Consider the following 21,715-nt stretch of genomic DNA (forward strand, 5'->3'; position numbering starts at 1 on the left):
GACACAAAAATGACTGAGCCCACAGAAATGAGCATGGCTTTATTAGGAAGGGTTTGCAGGTTGAGAGCTGTTACGCACTGAACATAAGTAAGATTTTTTAGTGTTTGCCATTTTTTAAACTCCATGGTAAGAACAAAACTTGTAATCTCATAAAGAGCAGAAAAGCACATAGGTGCAAGAAGCCAATTCTCCTCTTTTATTAGCAGAAAAATGCACATATTTGCCATTTTTGTTTATGGACAGACTTGCAGACCTCTTTATTTCTGATGTGGACAGTCCAAAAGTATTTCATCCAAAGCTTTAGAGAAACAATAATCTCTGAGCCTGTTGTCTGGAATTGTCTGGTAATTGATTACTGCTGAGACGGAGATAGTGATGATGCTTTATAACCTGAAGGGTTTGATTTTGTGAATACTCTAATGCTATAAAAATTAGGCGGCAGACAGAGCCCATGTCTTACAGAGCCGTCTAACACATAGGCAGTCTCTTTAAGGGACTTGTGGAAAGTAAGTGCTAATGGCTCATTAAATTGCTACCTCCACCACGTGAGCATTCACGTTTGAATGGACACAACGACACACAATAACACCAGCATCTTTGCGATGGCTTGTTTAACCACTGATACCAGACACGTAAGCAGTCTACCTAGTCGAGGCCTTGCCAAGCCTTGGTGATTTGCACTCCTTTCTATCTAGTGTACGCAGCTCCTTGTTTTATGTACTATTTAAGATATCTTTCTACTCTTATTGCCACAGACCCTGAGTCCTTGCCTGCAGCTCTCTCTGCCTCCACTATAACTTTAAACCACCCTCAGACTAAGTTTATTGATGTGGGGTTTATGGATAAAGAACTCTGGGCTCGAGATACAGAAGTCCTGGTTTAAGAATCATTTCTTTTATTTTCTATATATGTGATGAGGAGTCAGTTACTTAACCTTGTTTTGTTTTGTTTATATGTTTTAAATTACAATGTTTCTTAACAGACTACTCAAATAATTAAGATATTTTGTGCATGAATGAATTCTGAAGTAATTTCCCGAGTCATTTTGCACATTGAAACAAAATTATTAATTTCAATTTGATTTGTCAGTCTATATCATTAGTTGCTATTTTTTCCCACATAAACAATAGCTAGAAAGTCATAACACAAAATGTCAATTTGACCATTTGACTGAATGCTCTGGAAATATGAAAGTGAAGTAGATGATAAAGAGATACACACATGCACAGAGACACACACGCACACACGTGTGTCTAAATAAATAACTATAAATTTGGAACCATGACCCTTTAAAATGAAAATGTAGTAAATAAATAACTCCATAATATCCTCCTGTGTTGTGAAAAATTGTGATGTATGATATTTTAGTAAATTAGGCTTTCCAGCGTACTATAATACATAATTCAATAGAAAGGTCAATTTAAATGTATTACTTAATTTCATGCATATAACTAATGTAGCTTGATCTTCTCCACTAAATATAATACAAAGCATTTTTAATAAAGAATTTATTGGCATTATGGATGTATAAATGCATTTACTTGCTAAGTGAAACATTTAGCCTTTAATTAAAAGCCTGTATTAATTCAGTAAATTATGAGAATGTGGACAGATGCATATAAGTATCGCTTCTTTAGGTCAGTTGTGAACAAAATTAATGTTAGGCTATTAAATAATATGACAGAAATTTAGTGAAATGTATGTATATATTTTCCTGAAGTGAGAGAAATATTTCCCCTCCAGGAATAGGTTACAGATAGTGTACATGTAAGTATCCTTCAGAGAAAGAAAAAGAAACTTTTCTTCATTATTTTTAAAGTAACAAATTATCTTTCCCCAAAATTTTTTAAATTTATTCTAGGTGCTTTATTTAGAAAATATTTGAGGAATTCTGTGTCTATTAATCCCCAAATCACACCCTTTGAAGCTGGTAGGGAAATTGATTACAGTCTCCTTCTCCATATTCACACCGATTTATAAGCTCTAGTAGAGATCATTGTCATGAACTGTTAGAATTTCCTTCCACAATCTCCTTTTCTCTTCCTTCTGCCATTCTGCCCTCAACAAAGAAAGTGCCCCTGTGTCCACAAGATATTGATATAACACGGTTAATTTCTTGAAACAGCCACACTGTCCATTGAAAAAAATCCGCTAACCTGAACACAGTAATTTGAATGAATTGATTGCTTATTCAAGAAGATCTATTAGCCTACCGGTTCTGGGTGGACCAGTCCACAACTTGCGTCTTCAGAATAAATGTGGACAATAGGGATCTTTTATTTTGTATCATTTTTGGATGAAATTTTACAAAGGTTACTCTGCCACTCAAAATTCAGATGTAGAATACCAAACAATAAATAAGAATCATTTGAAATTACTTCCCAATATAATGGAAAAATAATTCTCAAATTAGACTCACCTGTATAGTAGAGAGTCATAATCTGTGAGACATACATATTGTACTGGATCTTTTTAATAGGTTGACTAGAAATGTTTGCTTATATCAGTGTTGAGGGTAATGCTCTTTCCTCCTGGCCTCATGCCATACTTATTTGGAAGTCCTACGTGACCAATTAAAAGTTTCCTACACCTACACAAGACCTTCCCTGGGGCCATGACACTTTCGAAGGCAAGTCACACTTGTCAGGGGAACACAGGTTTAAGGGTTTCTTAAGAGTAAATGATTTGGGGCTGGCCCCGTGGCTGAGTGGTTAAGTTCACACGCTCCGCTGCAGGCGGTCCAGTGTTTCATTGGTTCAAATCCTGGGCGTGGACATGGCACCACTCATCAGGCCACCCTGAGGCCGCGTCCCACATGCCACAACTAGAAGGATCCACAACTAAGAATATACAACTATGTACCGGGGGGCTTTGGGGAGAAAAAGGAAAAAAATAAAATCTTAAAGAAAAAAAGAGTAAATGATTCAATGAACTAATTTAACACCCAGGTTTTGCTAAAGGCAAAATAACCCTGAATGGGAAGGTGAAGAGATATGGCACTGTGAGGATAATAGCAAATGCAAGGACTTTTGAAAAGCAAAATCAGGAGTTCCACTCCTTAAACTGAACAAATATGACTTAACTGCCTGAAATATAGATTTTTCATTTTTTTAACTGTTGGATGATGATAATAGATTTTATTTATTAAGCATTTCTACATGCTAGCAAATATGCTCAGCATTTTACATATATTTCATGTAATTTATTTAATCTTTAAAACAGCCCTTTGACCTGTGAACTTCTGCATTCCAGAATGCAGACAATGTTAACATTTTTAAGCAACATACCCATATTTAACCGTCCTCAGGTAGCAGAGTGGAGGAATTTATGTCTAAATCACCTCACTTTGTGGTTCTCAAGCTTCAGGGAACATTTAAATCACTCAAAGGGATTGTTAGTTACACGCTGAGAAATATGTCCTTAAATGAGTCATGTAAAGTTGAATTTTGACTCTATCCTTAGCTGATCTTCATTACTTTGATAGCCTCTAATCTCATTGATTCAATTTTATGTGTTTTTAAATCCTTTTTCTATTCCTTATACATTTCACGATCTTAGATTAGCGTTATAAGTGAGCTTCATGTTCATCTTCTATAAAATATGCATAATAACGTTGCTTACTCAGTAGGATTATTAGAAAGATTAAATAAAATATTTGTAAATTACTTAGAAGAGTATCTGGCCCTTTGTAAATCATGTATCAATATTCACTGTTATCATCATCATGATTTTTTCCAATGTGAAAAAAAAATGTATCTTGGAAGCAGGGCTTATGTTGATTCCAGCCCAAGTGTTATGAAAAATTACCTAAAAAAGAAAATAAGCAAAAGTGCTGCTGATTTTGACTTACTATTTACTAATAATCAGGGCCCAGAATCTGTGAAGTTGCATATTAATGTATATATTTGTGCCCAGTACAGATGCAAATAATTTATGTCTAGTAATAAAGTAAGAAATTAACCAGTTTTACTAAAAACAAAAACTCAAGCGATGAGAAGTTTTTTTCCTCCTGACGTTAAATGTGTGGTGTCTTTTCCAATACCACTTTTCCAACATTCTGACATCAACTGGATATCCTACAATTTAATCAAATCTGATACTACCTGGAGTCAGTGCAGACCCCACAGGCTTCAGGGCTCAGTCCCACAAGACTGCCTCCTTCAGATGCTTGTCACAAGTATCAGGTTCTGAGGTCACCCACTATAGGGGAGGAAGACATTTCCTCTACCCGCTCTGGGTTCTTCTGGCCAGACAATGAATTAAATTCACATGAGACAGAATAACAGGAGAAAATTAAACAAAGCCTTATAACATGTATACATGGGAGAGGCTCAGGCAAACTGAGCAACTCAGCCAACTGGCCGAGGCTGCCTGTTTAAGTATCTTCAGCTACAGACAAGGAGGACTTTGGGGTAGTGGTTTGGGTCTTCAGAGGGGAAGAAGGCAACCCACATGGAAATGGAAAAGCAAATGTTTGGCAAATAGAACTTTGATAATAGTGGACTTAGCAAGGATCCTCCCAGTCTACCAGAACCCAAAGTTATCTGTGCTTTAAGTCATACTTAGCTTAAATCTGGAAACACAAAACATTAAAAATCAGCAATATTTCAAACAAAAAGTCACAAAAATTATAATCACCCTTATCAGTTCATTCAGTCCCTTGTAATCAACTCTTGCTCTTGATCTTATATTAGCAAGCATTGGAACGGCACCCATGGGCAGTGAAGGCTACAAGCATGGGAAGAGGACCCATGGGCAGTGAAGGGATGCAATGTGTTGAGAGTTAGGGCTAAATTTATAAGGCATGGGGATGTGACTTATTTTTACTAGACAAAGGAAAGATAATGTAAAAAAATCATTAAAATGGTATCAGTGCAGGTCGGGTCTGGTTATTGTGTGATCGTATAACTTTAGATGCGATTCAGGTCATATAGATCAGCATGCAGGCCAGGATGACTTGGGCTTCTCTCCCTGGGGCAGCCTTGATTCACATCAGTGACCCACAAGTGGATCTTTTTGCCTCAGGTCACTCGTGCAAATAGAACAAGATGAGGTTTGGAATAGCAGAGCAGAAAATTTATTCATTGATCAAGGAATGGAGAAGCAGAGCTTGTGCTCTGAAAACCTTCTCCCCAGAGACAGGGTAATGGGGACTTTTTAAAAGGCAAGGGGTCATGGCATCATCAGGGTTCTGGGAAAGGGGCAGCGACTTCCAGGAACAGTTGGCGCATGCATAGTTCTCCAAACTCCTTTGTGCATGGCACCAAATGTGCCTAACAATGTACACATGGCAGGGGGAGGTTAGGTCACCTCCAATCCCTCTGTGCAGGTGCTGCTCTCATGGTCAGAGTTAGAGATGGTTTAGAGCACTTTTCAGTCACAGTTTATCTGAGGCAGAAGCCTAGCTCAACTGAAAAACATCTCAAAGGGGAATATTAGATATAGCCCAATGCTAAGTTTTTCTCTTAAAAATACATAGTACACCAGGGATGTGTATGAGTGACATAATAACAGTTTTTCCTTTTGATAACTGGCATGTTCTGATAGGGGCATGGAGCTCTGCTTCTTGGGTGGATTTAGCTTATGAGAGATTTCTTCTCTCAAGTAGTTTGTATGGGGCAGTAACAGCATTGCCAGCTGGGAAATTCTTTTTTCTATTTTTACAGTATGACACATCAACCAACAAAATTAGATCAGAATTGGTCAAAATGACATCTTGTAAATCAGGATGCATTGTCACAAATTAGATCATTATCATCTTGCAGTCATGGGGCTTGCCTTCATCAGGCAGAGGTAGGAACACAGAGGATTAGGAACGTTGCAATATTTAAGATATAGACTACATGGTGAAAGTGGAAGGATCTCATAAGGGGTTAGTATGCCCACAGAGAAATGTTGAGTCAATTCAGAAATTAAAAGACTTTGGACAGCATGTGGAGTTTGTGACTAAATGTCATTTCCTGGGGTTAAATCTGCTGAGGCTTCTACTAACTTTGCAGCTGACGCTATAACCATAAGACAGTTGGGATATTTTGTTGAGGATCTTTGCATCAATGTTCATCAGTGATATTGGCCCGTAATTTTCTTTTTTTGTGTTTTCCTTGTCTGGTTTTTGTATCAGGACCATGTGGGCTTTGTAGAATAAGGTAGGAAGCCTCCCCTCCTCTTCAATGTTTTGGAACAGTTTGAGAAGGATAGGTATTAAGTCTTCTTTGAATGTTTGGTAGAATTTACCAGGGAAGCCATTTGGTCCTGGACTTTTGTTTTTTGGGAGATTTTTGATTGCCGTTTCAATCTCCTTATTGGTGATTAGTCTATTCAAATTCTCTACTTCTTCTAGATTCAGTTTGGGAAAGGTGTATGATTATAAGAATTTACCCCCTTCTTCTAGATTATCCAATTTGTTGGCGTATAACTTTTCAAAGTATTCTCTTATAATCTTTTGTATTTCTGAGATGTCTGTTGTAATCTCTCCTCTTTCATTTCTGATTTTATTTATCTGAGCCATCTCTCTTTTTTTCTTAGTGAGTCTAGCTAAAGGTTTGTCAATTTTGTTTATCTTTTCAAAGAACCAGCTCTTGATTTCATTGATTCTGTCTATTTTTTTTAAGTCTCTATTTTGTTTATTTCTGCTGATTTTTATTATTTCCTTCCTTCTGCTGACTTTGGGCTTTGTTTGTTCTTCTTTGTCCAGTTCCATTAGGTGCACTGTTAGATTATTTATTTGAGATTTTTCTCGTTTGTTGAGATAGGCCTGGAGCGCTATACACTTTCCTCTTAGATCCGCTTTTGCTGTATCCCATAGATTTTAGCATGTCATATTTTCATTTTCATTCGTCTCCAGGAGTTTTTTGATTTCTCCTTTGATTTCTTAATTGAACCAATCATTGGTCAGTAGCGTTTTGTTTAATCTCCACATTTTTGTGGCTTTTCTGATTCTCTTCCTGTGGTTGATTTCTAGTTTCATACGTTTGTGGTCAGAAAAGATGCTTTGTATTATTTTCATCTTCTTAAATTTACTGAGGCTTGTTTTGTGGCCTAATATGTGATCAGTCCTGGAGTACGGTCCAAGTGCATTTGAAAAGAATGTGTATTCTGTAGTTTTGGATGGAATGTTCTATATATATCTAGTAAGTCCATCTGATCTAATGTGTCATTTAAGGCCAACATTTCTTTATTGATCTTCTTTTTGGATGATGTATCCATTGGTGTAAGTGGAGTGTCCCCTACTATTGCTGTGTTACTATTTCTCCTTTTATGTCTGTTAATAGTTGCTTTATATATTTAGGTGATCCTATGTTGAGTGCATAGATATTCACAAGTGTCATATCTTCTTGTTGACTTGTTCCCTTTATCATTATGTAGTGCCCTTCTTTGTCTCTTGTTATAGCTTTTGTTTTAAAGTTTATTTTAGGGGCCGGCCCAGTGACACAGTGGTTAAGTGCGCACATTCTGCTTCGACAGTCTGGGGTTCGCTGGTTAGGCTCCCTGGTGCAGACATGCCACTGCTTGGCACAATATGCTGTGGTAGGTGTCCCACATATAAGGTGGAGGAAGATGGGCATGGATGTTAGCTCAGGGCCAGTCTTCCTTGGCAAAAAGAGGAGGATTGGCAGCAGTTATCTCAAGGTTAGTCTTCCTCAAAAAAAAAGTTTGATATAAATATTGCTACCCTTGCTTTCTTTATTTCCCACTTGCATGGAGTATCTTTTTCCATCCTTTCACTTTCAGTTTGGGAGTGTCTTTAGGACTGAAGTGTGTCTCTTGTATGCAGCATATATATGAGTCTTGTTTTTTATCCAATTGACTACCCTGTGTCTTGATTGGAGCATTTAGTCCATTGACATTTAAAGTAACTATTGATACATATGTGTTTATTACCATTTTGTTGCCTTTTTTCTGGGTGTTTTAGAAGTTCTTCTCTGTTCCTTTCTTCTTATCTTGCTCTCTTCCCTTGTGCTTTGATGGCTTTCTTTAGTAATATGCTTGATTTCTTTCCTCTTACTTATTTGTTTACTTATTATAGGTTTCTTGTTTGTGATTACCATGAGGTCTCTATATAATATTCTAGGTATATAGCAATCTATATTGAATTGATAATCTCTTGAGCTTGACCTTTCCAAAAGCTCTGGTCTTTTACTCCCCTCCTCCGTTTTATGTTTTTGAAATTATATCTAATCTCTTGTTTTGCATGTGTCTATTCATTAGCCTCTTATCACTGTAATAGATAATCTTAGTACTTTTGTCTTTTAACCTATAGATCATCTTCATAGTTGGTTGATCTACTACCTTACTGTATTTTTGCCTTTACTAGTGATTTTATTGCCTGTTTTTTAAATAATTTTTTTATCCCTACTTGTGATCTTCTCTTTCCCACTTAAATAAGTTCCTACAACATTTCTTGTAGAACTTGTTTCTTGGTGATAAACTCCTTTAATTTTTGCTTGTCTTAGAAGCTCTTTATCTCTCCTTCTATTCTGAATGACAATCTTGCTGGATTGAGTATTCTTGGCTGTAGGGTTTTTCCTTTCAGCACTTTAAACATGTCTTGTCACTGTCTTCTTGCCTGTAGTGTTTTGGCTGAGAAGTCCACCATTAGCCTTATAGGCTGTCCTTTGTATGTCACTTGTTGCCTTTCTCTTGCCACTTTTAGAATTGTCTCTTTATCTTTAATTTTGGACATTTTAATTATAATGTATCTTGGTGTGGGCCTCTTGGTATTGATCTGGTTTGGTGCTCTCTGTGCTTCCTGTACTTGAATGTCTGTTTGTTTCCTTCCTTATGTTAGGAAAGTTTTCAGCTGTTATTTCTTCAAATAGATTCTTTTCCCCTTTGTCTTCCTCTTCTCCTTCTGGGACACCTATCGTACGAATGTTAGTGTGCTTGATATTATCCCAGAGTTCAATTAGACGGTCCTCATTCTGTCTAATTCTTTTTTCTTTTATCTGTTCAGCGTGGGCGATTTCCTCTAGTCTTTCTTCCACCTCACTGATCCATTCTTCTGCATCATCTACTCTGGTATTGCACCCTTCTAGTGAATTTTTCATTTCCATTATTATATTCTTCATTTCTGATTGGTTCTCGTTTATATTTTCCAATTCTTTGTTGACATTCTCACTGTGTTCATCCAGTTTTCTCCCAATATCAGTGAGCATCTTTATGAGTTTTTGTTTGAACTCTTTGTTGGGTAAATTGCTTATTTCTGTTTCATTTTCTCCTTTTTCTGTTTTTTTCCCCCTGTTTCCTTGCTTGAAATGTATTCCTTTGCTTCCTTATTATGCGTCTTTCTCTGTGTTTATGTCTATGTATTAGGTGAGTCAGCCATGTTTCCTGAGCTTGGAGAAGTGTTCTTATGTATAAGATGACTTTTGAGGCTCAGCAGTGTGCTTCCCGCTCATCACCAGTCCAAATAATCCAGGAGTGACCCCTATTTTGGCTACTTGTGTCCTGCTGTGTCAGGGTTGCTCTTACTGCAGAGACCCAGGGACTCTAGTCTTTCCTTCCCTGGCAGGCTGTTTGTAAATTGGGTTTGGGGAGTCCAAGCACCATTGACTGCAAGGTCTAATGGCACACTCCTGTTGCAGTATTCCTGTTAACTGAGTATGTACCCTGTGTAGCTGGCCGCTAGGCTCAGGGGCTTATAGTTGTTATAGGCCTCAGGCCTGTAAGGCTGTTGTCAGCTCTCTTAGGACTGCAGCTGGCTGGGGCTAGCTCTGACATGGGAACACCCAATTCTTTCAGGCTTTGGAAGGTCGAGCCAATCCTCTTTGTGGCTGATTGTGAAGCACAGGTCTTCTGCTGCTGATAATCCCCACCCCCACAGGTCCAGACACATTGTCGACACAGCCTGGTCCATGCACACTTCCTGATCCCCTGGAGGATACCCAGTTGCCCCACTGCAAAGGCACCCACATCTCCACCAATGCCCAATGCCCACCCCCCCACAGTTCACCTAGTCCTCACACCAGCCATGCCCCACAGAAGTGGACACATTTGCCTGCCTGGAGAGGATCAAGGCACCCAGCCTATCCAGGCTGACAAGTAGCCTGAGGGCTTGCTGTTGTGTGGGGCCAGTCTCTAGGGTGGGTTTCCTGCCTTGGCTGGGCTGGATTAAATCTGTGCTCTAGTGGGCTATCAGGACAGGGGAAGAACTTCAACTGCATCTGCCAGCATTTGTGTCAGCATGCCTGTACTAGGTCACAAACATGGCTGTCACTAAAGTCTCAGTCTCTGGAGAGGTCTCACCTCTCACCGAGATGCACCCAGAGCCTACCAGGTGAGGCTTTTTTCACCAAAGGTCTGTGCAGCTGTTATTTTGGTGATTTTAGGTTGCTCTCTAAGACTGCTGAATTTGAGCATGGGCCCTTTAAGAGGCAGATTTTTCATCCAACAGTTTTTCTTGGTGTATTCCCCTGTTGCAGTTGATAGCCAGTGAAGCCAGATAGTAGGATATTCGTCTCAGTTGTGCTGAGTCTGAAGGATGCTTATAGTGATAACATACGCCTCATAAGATCTCCACTTCTCCAGGGAGGGCTGCATACCTTAGGGTTGTTCCTGCCTGGCCGACTGTGAAGGTCTGTGGCTTGTGAAGATGGCTTTTTTCTCTCCAGAAGGAATTTCTGCCTCTTCCACCTCAGTCAGGAATGTCCCTTGTTGTGGGGGTTCTTTTTATCTAGTTTTCACTTTTTTTCTCCAGGGTAATTTTTCCAAGAATAACTGTAACCTGGCTGTATTTGTGGGAGGAGGTGAGTTCTGAGTCTGCCTACACTACCATCTTGACAAGATTCCCTTTAGTTGTAAGCTACTGATAGATTTGAAATTTATGCCGTGTTTAATAGACAGTTAATTGATGTTCCTCCTCCCAGTGGAGAACTGGTTTTGCTTCATTTGCAATTCAGCTAAATATTTCTCTACACAGTAAACTTGTACTGGTTTGACATTTCCATTAAGCTGGCTATAGCATCTATCTAATTGCCTCAGAACCTATGGGTAAAATAAATCCTTGAACATGAGTCTGCTTTTATATTGTATGAGTCATATTTTTACCTTTTTCTGAAAATTACCTGCTAATAATATGCATGATAGAAGTGGCGTTTGTAGAACAAGAATCCATAGCTGTAGTAAAAATTGAAAAATAAAAAACTTGACTAGAGCAGTATAAGGAGTGATTGACAAGAAGAAGAGAAAGGAAAGATAAGACAATAAATAAAATGTTGTGTCTATTCAAGGAAGAGGAACACACAGAGCATTAAGGGAGGAAGAAAAAGCAGTAGTTATCAAGCAATGATTGGAAAAGAAAGTCATTCACCTAACGGAGAGGGCAATTCTATTCTATTCTGTTCTGCCTTGCAGTTTTGCACAATTTCTATTCTTAGTGTTTTAACATTATGTAGAAAAAAATTACTGTGAAACCAAATGCACTGGAAATTAAGGAGATGACTTTATCCAGGCTATTGCAATAGAAAGAACATTCCTTAATGAGTGTCAAGTGACAAAAATAAAATGTTTTAGCAATGAGTTTGATGCCTTTTTTTAAAGGGAAAACAATCCATAGATTGGGGGAGTCCAGTGCCTCACAAGCAGAGAAGTGCTCTTCCTAGGGTTGTTTGGGCAACAGCAAATTTCATAAAGCATCAGAAGCAGCACTGCAGAAGCAGGGCACGCTTGGCTGAGGTTGCATATCTGACCTTATGTAGAAACATCTGGGAACAATAAAATCAGTATACACCCCAGAGTTGGCTTAGCGTTTGGGGATTGGCAGACTGGATGTACTGCTTCTGGTTGAGTAGAGCATTTACAGGGAAAGAAAACTTGGTTTGCTGATATGGCACCCTGGGCAGGAGTGGCTCCATCTTGGGTGTAGAAGTTTACTTCAACAAGAGGAATATATTCTAGAAAAGGAATGAGCCTGGGGATTTACAGAGCAGCTAAACAAGAGATATATGAGTCTGAGGAACAGGAGAGAGGGGACTTATCTGAGTGATCTGGGGAAGAGCTATTCTTCAAAGTCAGCCCTTTCCTGGGGCACAAAAGGGTGGTGGAGATTTCTCACCTGTTGCTGTTTTCTGGGAACATAGGACTCAGGTAAAATAAACTTTTCTCTGGCTTAGACCCATTGAGTTGAGTCTCTTACACAATTCCACAGCAACTACCTTTACTGGTGACCCCACATCAGAAGATGATCAGAGGTATTTAAAACAAAACAACAGGACTCAATGGAGTCAACTATACTAAGTCCCATGTCACCAAAATGAGACAACCTACTCACAGTTTCAGCTTTCCCAGAAGTGGAATCTTACACAAGACGATCAGGAATCACCTGATCAGCACCAGTTAGGTAATCTGCCTGAGAAATCCCTGCCAACCCTTGTAAGGAAATCAACCTTGCAACAACCAATCTGCCTTTTCTTAGTATGACTTCCGTATTCCTTCTTCCTTCTGTGTATGAAACTATATCATTTTGTACATCACCTCAGAGCTTCTTTCAATCTGCTAGATTGGATGGTGCATGATTCATGAATTACCGAATAAAGCCAATAAGGTCTTTAAAGTTTATTCTCTTGAATTTTGTTCTTTAGCAGACTAAACACAACAAAAATCCCTCACCACTGTGCACACTAACTCCTGGTATTCACTCGAGTTATGGAAACCTTCTTTGTTCTCTCCAGGACATTTTTCCAGAGACAGGAATGCTGGAAAACTGTGACCTCAGAGCCCACGGGGCTGCTCTGCTGATTCACACAGGATGACTAGTAAGTTCTTCCCAAGAAGAAGATAAGTATGGATAAGTCCTGGGAGCCCCACCCCAATTCTTTATTATATCTCTCTCTTAGTTGGTTTGGTACCAAGGTGGTATTGTGGAGTTCTATAAATCTTGGGACTGTCAGGCAGATAACTCTCATTCTCTTATTCAGCATCAGCCCATCTACATCACTGTTTCTTAAAAACGGCAGTTTTGAGTATTCAGACCAGGGTCCCCTTGAAGCACAGGAATTCCCCTTCCAGTAGACCTGGTTTTGCTTATGCTTAAATGATCCCACTGGGGATGGTGACCCTGAAGGTGAGGTGAGGTGAAGGAGTGAGGAGGTTAGAAAGGAAAGGGTGGGAATACAGTCCGCCTAGGAAAAGAGGCTCTGAAACTGAGGACAGAGAATTGAAGTGATGGCAGACACATGAGGAGCCCCTTCAGCCTAGCTCTTCTCATTATTCCCTCCCCATTTCGTTTAGCCTATGAATCCAATTTCAGCTTATTCCTGTCCTCTGTATGCATGCAATGAGAGTTGTGGGTGACCTATTTCCTACATTCTTAAAATAGGGTCTGAGGGCCAGCAGTGAGTGAGTGAGTGAGGGTATCACCTGGGAAGTGTGCAGAAAGGCAGAATCTCTGGACCCTCCCAATAGCTACTGAATAAGAATCTGCAATTAACAATTATCCCAGGTAATTCACTTTTACATTAAGGGAGAGAAATCCTTGGCAGGGTTCATGATGAGCTACCTCAAAATATGGCACTTTGGCATATTGACTATTTTGAGCCAAAGGAATTTGTAAAACAGCAGGTACAAGAAGGACTTTCTGACCTTCCCTTAAAGCAGGTCATACGACCTTCATGTGAAAGGTGCCCCCCACACCTAGAGGAAAGGACTATAGTTATTTTCAAGATGGAGGTATGTGGAGAGGAACCTGAACAAACAGCCCTTGCTACAATTCTCCAATTCGTTACATTTAGCTCCTACCTCCTTTGTCATACCATATTTCTCCACCTCTGTTAACTCTTCATCAAATCCATCATAAAAATCACTTCTTTGGACCTTTAAGGCTCCTGTGTCACATAAAATTTATATTAAATAAATCTGTATGCTTTTCTCTGTTAATCTATCTTTGTCAGCTAAAATTTCAAATCCATACAGGAACCCTAAGAGGTTCCAGGGAAACATTTCCCCTCATACACTCCGGACTGTATTGTGTAAGGAACAGAAGCCCAGTCATGCTCTTTAGCTCTAAAGGGTCTTGGACACTACTTGTTATACACTTTTGGATTTTTGCTCTTTAGAAATTCATGTAGCAATAGAAACAGCAGGAAATGACAGTCACAGAACTTGGAGTAAATCTCGGATTCAATTCTATTTGAGTGAATGGTTTAACCTCCAAGCTTCAAGTATCACATGGGTAAAACAGGGACAGTGAGCGTCATGCTGACCTCCCACAAAACGCAGAGACGATTAGACGAATTGTGAGCACTTGACTCAGAGCAGGAACTTAACAAACACCAGGTCCTTCTCATTAATAAAAACATACCTGAGAAATAATGATGCTTTAATATTTAAATTACACATACATCATTGCTATAGGTTAACTTCTTCGTTTATCAGAATCTTCACCAGACATTATGGCAAATGCTAAATGTTGGGAACCAAGGTAAAAGAATCAACACAATTTTTAAAGCCTTTTGACGGGAATTTAGGAAATAATAGAAAACAACCAGCCATGCTGACTTCCCCTGTTTAATGGCTGTCAGCCAAGAGAAGTGGTTGATTGTGATCATTCTGTCTAAAATCCTAAGAAAGTTGTTGATTAATCAAAACAAGTATGGAAACAAAGTCTGTTGGAGACAAGCAGTTTCCTCTTTGGCACTCTGGTATAGGATATGGGAACTTATCTTTATAACCACACACTTATCCTGCTTTGTCCTTTTGTCCTGCTTTACAGATCATATAAAGGAGTTTTGGATGATGTGTGTTGTGCAGTTCATTCATCAGAACACTTAATGTTGTAACTGGAACAGTCTTATGGTAGTCTGGGTAAAGACATAGGTTTGGAAGCTCAGGTCAAGCCCAGATTTGGCCCAACAGCTCCAGATGCCATCACTGGTCCCTAACTGAAATGACAATCAGCTTGGTGATGCCCGTCTCTCCCCTTTGCCCTTACTTCTTTCCTACCTCTCTGTCACCCAGCAGCAGCCTCCTCAGTGCCCCCTTCACCTCTTTGTTTCTGAGGGTGTAGATCAGGGGGTTCAGCAGGGGGGTGATGATGTTGTAGAAGAGGGTGAGGAACTTGCCCTGGTCTTGTGAAGAACTGTTCCCAGGTTGCATGTACATGTACATGATGTTTCCGTAGAAAAGTGAGACCACTGTGAGATGGGAGCCACTTGTGTTGAAGGCCTTTTGCCTCCCTGACACTGACTGAATTTGTAACACTGCCCTCATGATGTAGCCATAGGAGACCAGGATAAATACCAGGGGTGACAGCACAATGCCCACTGCCAGGACAAAGACAGTGCCCTCAATGGCAGCTGTGTTGACACAGGCCATCCTGATTAGGGCAGGCATCTCACACAGGAAGTGGTCCACATGGTGGTTCCCACAGCGTGGTAAGAGCAGGGTGACTGGGGACATGGCCAAGGAGTTGGCCATCCCACAGCCCCAGGCCACCGACACCAAGGCCATGCAGAGGCATGGATTCATGATCACCATGTAGTGAAGGGGCTTGCAGACTGCAACAAAGCGGTCATATGCCATGACGGCCAGGAGCAGACACTCCACACCACCCAGACCCAGGAATAGGAAGAGCTGGATAGCACAGCCTGTGTAGCTGATGGTCTTGTCACCTCCACTCAGGTTATAGAGCAGCTGGGGGATGGAGCTTGTGGTAAAACTGAGGTCCAGGAAAGAGAGGTGGGTGAGGAAGAAGTACATGGGAGTGTGGAGGTGGAAGTCCAGCCGGGACACCAGGATGATGATGGTATTGCCCACAAGTGTCAGGAGATATGCAATCAAGATGACCACAAAGAGGATTCTCTCCAGATGAGGGCGGTCAGAAAACCCCAAAAGAATGAAATTTCCCTGAGTGCTGCCATTGGTTCCATCCATTTCTACTGCAACTGAAGAGAAATATGGATACTAATAATGGTAACAGTATATATAAGGGATCACTTACTATGAGCTAGGTGTTCTATGCTGTTTACATTTATTTATTCATTTAACCTCAACCACAGTGATAAGAAGTTGACACTCCTATTATCTCTGGCTTGCAGAAAAGGAAATTGAGGCAGATAAGTGTTGAGCTGAGCAAATTATAGAAAGGGGCAGAACTGATTCTGAACCCAGGAAGGAGGGTTAGAGTCTTTACCCTTCACTGCTGGTACTGACTCTAATTCCAATGACAGGAAAGACAAATCCTGCTGTGACCCACCCACTGATTCTTCTCAAGACACAAGTTCCTACACTCCTGCTAAAGCCTCAAAGCCCAAAAGAGAACCCCGGAATCATCAAGTAATAGTATTTAGGAAATACTCGTTATATGGAGAATGCCCCCAAGACACACTTCATTCATCTGATCATCATTCTTGAGGTAAAGTACCTGAGTAAAGAGATGATGCATGAGGCAGTAGAATATGACTAAAGCAACATACACATGAAGAGAATCTCCCTCTCTCTTTTTCTCACTTGGGTCTGGTATTGAAAAAAAAAAAGGTTTTTTTTCCTTCTAAGTACTATATACTGCTTGAGGAAAAAACAATCACAAATCTTTGCCACAGATAATAAAAGTTTAATGCTACAATTCACATATATATGCAGAAACTTCTTTCAAATTGCAATTCCAAGAATGCATGACATTCAAAGCAAAGCATGTCTGAGGACATAAACCACTAGTCTTACAGACTGATAGAGAGCCCCCATGTCCCCTGTTACAATCCCTTAGCCAACAGCTACAATTATGAAATCTTGGAAAGCTCATTTACCTTTTCATAGTTTTCTCTTCTAAAATGGTACTAATCAAACTACCTCATTTGTTTTACAGACATGTTTTGAGATTTTTTCTTAATATGAAAGACAGTAAATATGAAAGTTTATATGTATGTTACATCAAGCTGATGTGTCATACAAACAGGGAATGAGAAAATAAGCCTATGAGAGTAGTCAGGGAAATTCTCGGGAAAAAAACCAATTATAATGAGGAGAAACTATCCTTACTATATATCTAAAGATACTTTGATAATATAATAATTGAAACATCATCATTGACCAGGCATTTGAGGTGTGGGGAATGTGAATCACATATTAACTCCATTCACCCAAACTAGTCACAATTCAAACATTTAAACATTTAAAAAAATACAACTACTATATGAAAGCATAATAGTCGTTCTCTTTCTTTTTTTTCCTGGTTACCTTGGATTTGGGTAGATCTCGCTAGGCAACTTGCAATTCTCAAAAGCTCTGAAGCAAAATATAGATAAATTTTTATATTTCTTAAAAAGACTACACTGTAAGAAATACAATTAACAAAGTCTAAAGAATAATGATTATACTAGAGAAATTCAACATGACAATTGAAAAGCTACCATGTTTAATAATTTTTTCAAGAAATTGGCTAGAAAACATGTAACAAGAAATAGACAATGATTTGAAGAAGAGGTCCACAGACAAAAGATTTACAAAAACTTGACTTAAAAGCATTAAATTATTCCCACTGATGATTAAGGATATAAATTTAGAATATAAATATAAAAGTATTTTCTTTCTAGATAGGTAAGTATTTAAAAATATAGTATATACAGAGTTGGGAAAAGTGTAGGAAAATAAGCCCATTGACTCTTGATAAGAATTTAAATTGGCATAGTATCTTTGGTGGGATCTTAAAAAACATCGTTAATTAAATTGCGCATATATTTTAACATTGTACATATTATTTTAACAAAGGAAACATTTGTCTTCCGTAACATTTAAAATCGTGTTTTTTATGACCCACTAAGTCTGCATCTAGGGATGTGTCCTTCACTTATTAAGCTGCAACATGTGATTATACCTCCTCAAGAATCTTCATACAGCGTTGACTGAACTGGATAATACTCAGTAACAATATATATGTTTGAAGTTATTGAAATAATTTAATAAATAGCAACTTTAAGAACTAGAAAAAAAACACTACTAAATTGAAAAAAGTATATGTATACGACTTCTCTGATTTTTTTCTCAAAAATCCTAATAATTTCAAACAAGTTGAAAGCAAAATATAATGTTTAGTGAGATTATATGTAGTACAATCCCATTTTTTCTGGTCACAACCTCTCTCTACATATGTATATTTATATTAAAATTGAAACAATATCTGGAAGCATACCTTGAATTGTTAAAAAAAAAAGACACTTCTAGAGATTGAGATGGGGTTTAAGGTAGATTTTCAATTTTACATGATCCTTTATTTATTAAATAATTAATAATTGAATTATTGTGAAATTTTAAAAAATGCATATGCATGTATGTATAGTATATTATTTAGAAAATTTCCCTATGAATGATTTTTTTAGTCTATTAATATATCCTTTTAACTTTCTCATTCCTCTTTTACAGAGATAATTGTCCCATCCCTCTTAAAATTTTTCTTTTTTAACTACAGACTGGAAAAGGAATAAAAGTAGAAAGAAGTTCAGGGAGTTAGGAAGGAAAACAGACTGAAATAAATTTTTAATCACCTTAATAAAGTCCGTGTTTCACAACAAACAACTGCACCATTTCATTGTCTTAAAATTGTGAACCCTATGAAATAAGAGAAAAGTGAAAATGAGGAGCTGAAAATAAGCCAAACTCAGTGAAAGGGCATGAGTTTAGTTTTCATGATAACTTGAGCTCCCACCTCCTTCTGAGCTGGTCTTCTCAACTTTGATGTAGAAGGAAGAATGGCTTCTTTACAGGAAGATTTGCAACAATTGAAAGAGAATGGTCTTGTTAATACCTCATATCTTTCCAGCTCTTAACCAAGATACTGCTCTTTCCTCCTCTTGGAACAAGACAGGAGCACTTGTCTTGCCATCAGCCCTGCTGCTAACACATGCCTCTTTCCATGGAAGAAACAGATCTCTCACCTGGAACACAGAGGGCCTTCACTTTCTGAATGGTTCTATTTTTTCTATTTTTATGGTTCTATTTTTAATACTGGTCCAGTATTAACAGCCTCCTACCCTCCCCGCCTTTCCTCTTGCTGTTTACACTTTATAAGTACCTTCTACAGCTGCTGTAAATATCTTCATATTTAACCTAATTGTTCACCTGTTCTTTCACATAGCAAATTTTATGGTCTGACATGTGGATTAATTACCAGTTTCCTGGTGAGAGGAGAGATAGGGCAATATTCGTCCTTTTGTCTTCTACACATGGACTCAGTGTAGCATCTCAAAGAATGAATAACTAATTGCTAAATGTGGCAGTTCAAGTCTTTCCTACCTTAGGGAAGCATTTACTTTTCATTGCTCAAAGCTAGAAAAGCTGAAAGGTATCATCAAGTACCAAACTGGAGAGACCTGAGCTCTCCTCACACACGTGTGTAGTAACACATGGAAAGGTCATGCAATGAAATGAAACCAGTGCCTGACAACTCGTGGTTTTTCAGGCATGAGTTTGCCTGGAATTGAAGAAGGCAGAGCATCTCACCTGCACGAAGGGAACTATTGCTTTGTAAAACCTCTGTTCAACGTGTGTGATTGGGAGTGAGTGTGCTGACAGTGTGCCACAGGGTAAAATATATGTTTCCCTGCAGCTGCCGGTCAAACAATATGAACACTATTGACCCCAAATGCACCTGCTACCTCAGAAATGCCCACACTCAAACTAAAAGTCAGCAAAATGAACTTTTTTCAGTTTCTAGAGGGTGAGCGGTCATGTTGTTAAAGACTTTAGTTTATTTGAAAAGCATCTTTAATCTTGAAGATTAGAGTTTTAAACTCACAAAAAGTGTGGCAACAATTACAGATGATATGAAATGGGATCAATGTTTTCAGACCAGGGAGCAGGCCAAGATCACCCCTGTCATCAGCTAACATTTTCCCATCTCCCCCCATGAGATTGATAGTACCCTTTTCAATGCTATTTTTTTCAATATGAAATTCACATTTCTGATTGCATTTTCTTACATCTGCATAAGTCTCAGTCTCTCTTGACAAATGCCAGTCTCAACATCAAAACCCTTCTAGTTTGTGTCTCTTCATATTTTGTTTCCTGAGTACTTTTATATTTCATCTTTTAAACATCATTTTGCACTGAAAAATTCATTGCTGTGTTAAAAGCAAATAGTATGAGTCACAATGTATGTGTTTGTGTGTAGATTTCTGTCTTAGTATGTCTGTCATCATCCATAAACTTTCCAAGATCGAGGAGAAATTTCCTCATTTTCTTTTTTTCGTTCCCTTTGGGGGACTCCACATGGCTTTTTATATTTAACAAGCCAACAGGAAAGTGCACACTTCTGCTTTGAGCTTCTAAATCTAGAAATCTACTCACCATTTTTATTTGTAAGCTACAAAGAACCATTAAAGGTCAAAAGTTGGAAGGTGCAGATTTAGCCGGAAGACCACGGTGGGAATGTGCAATGCCCTCTCCTCCTGAGTGCACACAGGTGCTCCAGCCAGGTACGATTCTAGATGTGGGAGGAAATGAAAGTGCCACTGCTGGGTTTGGCCCACTCCTCAATAAGTGTCATGGACCATGATATTTGTGCAGCAATATTTATGGAAATGACAACATGATGCAACTCTCCCAAGAAAAGACTAGAGAGGGACCCTGACGGTGGTTTGAATTCATCAACAGCTCCAAGCTCTGGGGAAACTTCTAAACCCATGAGGCCATCAGTACATACACTGAAGTGTGCTGTAGGCATGTATCAGACTCTCCAATCTCCCATAGGGTCCACACAGAAAATGAGTACCATGAGAATTTGTCCCTCTATATAAAAATAATTTAATACATCGTTATGTAAAATAGGGGACTCATTCTATTGTTGTTTTGAAAACATAAGTACTGCTGGTCATGTGCTCCATTCCCCTGTTTCCAAGAATTCTCATGTGTCTAAGAAGCAATTGAGGCATAATTGGTCCCATCCTACCTGGAACACGATCATGCTTTTTTTCTTTTCTTAAATATACTGAAAATAAGGCAAAAGTAATTTGACCTTTTTTTAACTAAGAATTTTATGAATGAAAAAGATACCCATTGTCCTAGATAGTAAAAGAAATTCACAAGTATATCAATTAATACAAAGTTTATTATTACCTTAAGGAGCTAAAAGAGTGAACTATTTGTTTTATTTATTTTTATTTCTTTTGTCTTTGGATTTTAAAAGAAGATGTCAGCAGACCTGGCTTTATACTTTACTTTCAAAAACTAACAAGGGGGAAAGTGAGCAATATCATGAAACCCTGATTTATTAGATTGTGTATACGACCACCACATTTTAATGCTTTTGTAGAGGCAAAAATGACACCACAGAACTTAAACTTTTAAAAACAATAAGTAAATAAATTAATAGAAATAGAGTCCCTGGAATCAGTCAGGTAATATTAGAGAAAAATAAGACTATTTTGAGTCAGTGTACTAAGGAATTTGTCAAAATTATAATTTGTGTACTTTGGAGAAGATATAGTCACAGAATCAGAGAGTAAAGAGCATATTCCATACAGGTGAATGTGTAGAACTTGTACATTTGTAGAATACGTATTCTATTCATATGCACACCACCTCCGTGCTTCCCTCCTCCCCACATGATGAGAGAGCAGAGCCTCAGAGGGCCCCAGAAGCACACAGAAGATGTGAATGGTGTTTGGAGAGCAGATGGGTTTGATAGATCCCAGTGTTCCAAATTTCTCTGCCCTTTGGGACATTAACAGTTGAAATCACCAATTTGAATTTTCTTGGCTCCTTCTTCCTGTAACGAAGCTGTTTTACT

At 38.7% G+C, this 21,715-nt stretch overlaps 1 protein-coding gene across 1 annotated transcript; it reads right to left on the reverse strand.

The window, feature by feature from the left end:
• Positions 1–14,922: 14,922 nt before the first annotated feature.
• LOC106827774 (olfactory receptor 2W3) lies at positions 14,923–15,867 on the reverse strand. Its single transcript, XM_014835843.1, has one exon. It carries the CDS (start codon positions 15,865–15,867, stop codon positions 14,923–14,925), a length of 945 nt encoding a protein of 314 aa, XP_014691329.1.
• Between the last annotated feature and the right edge of the window lie 5,848 nt (positions 15,868–21,715).

This window comes from Equus asinus, chromosome 1 (genome assembly GCF_041296235.1).
Source record: "Equus asinus isolate D_3611 breed Donkey chromosome 1, EquAss-T2T_v2, whole genome shotgun sequence".
Taxonomy (NCBI): domain Eukaryota; kingdom Metazoa; phylum Chordata; class Mammalia; order Perissodactyla; family Equidae; genus Equus; species Equus asinus.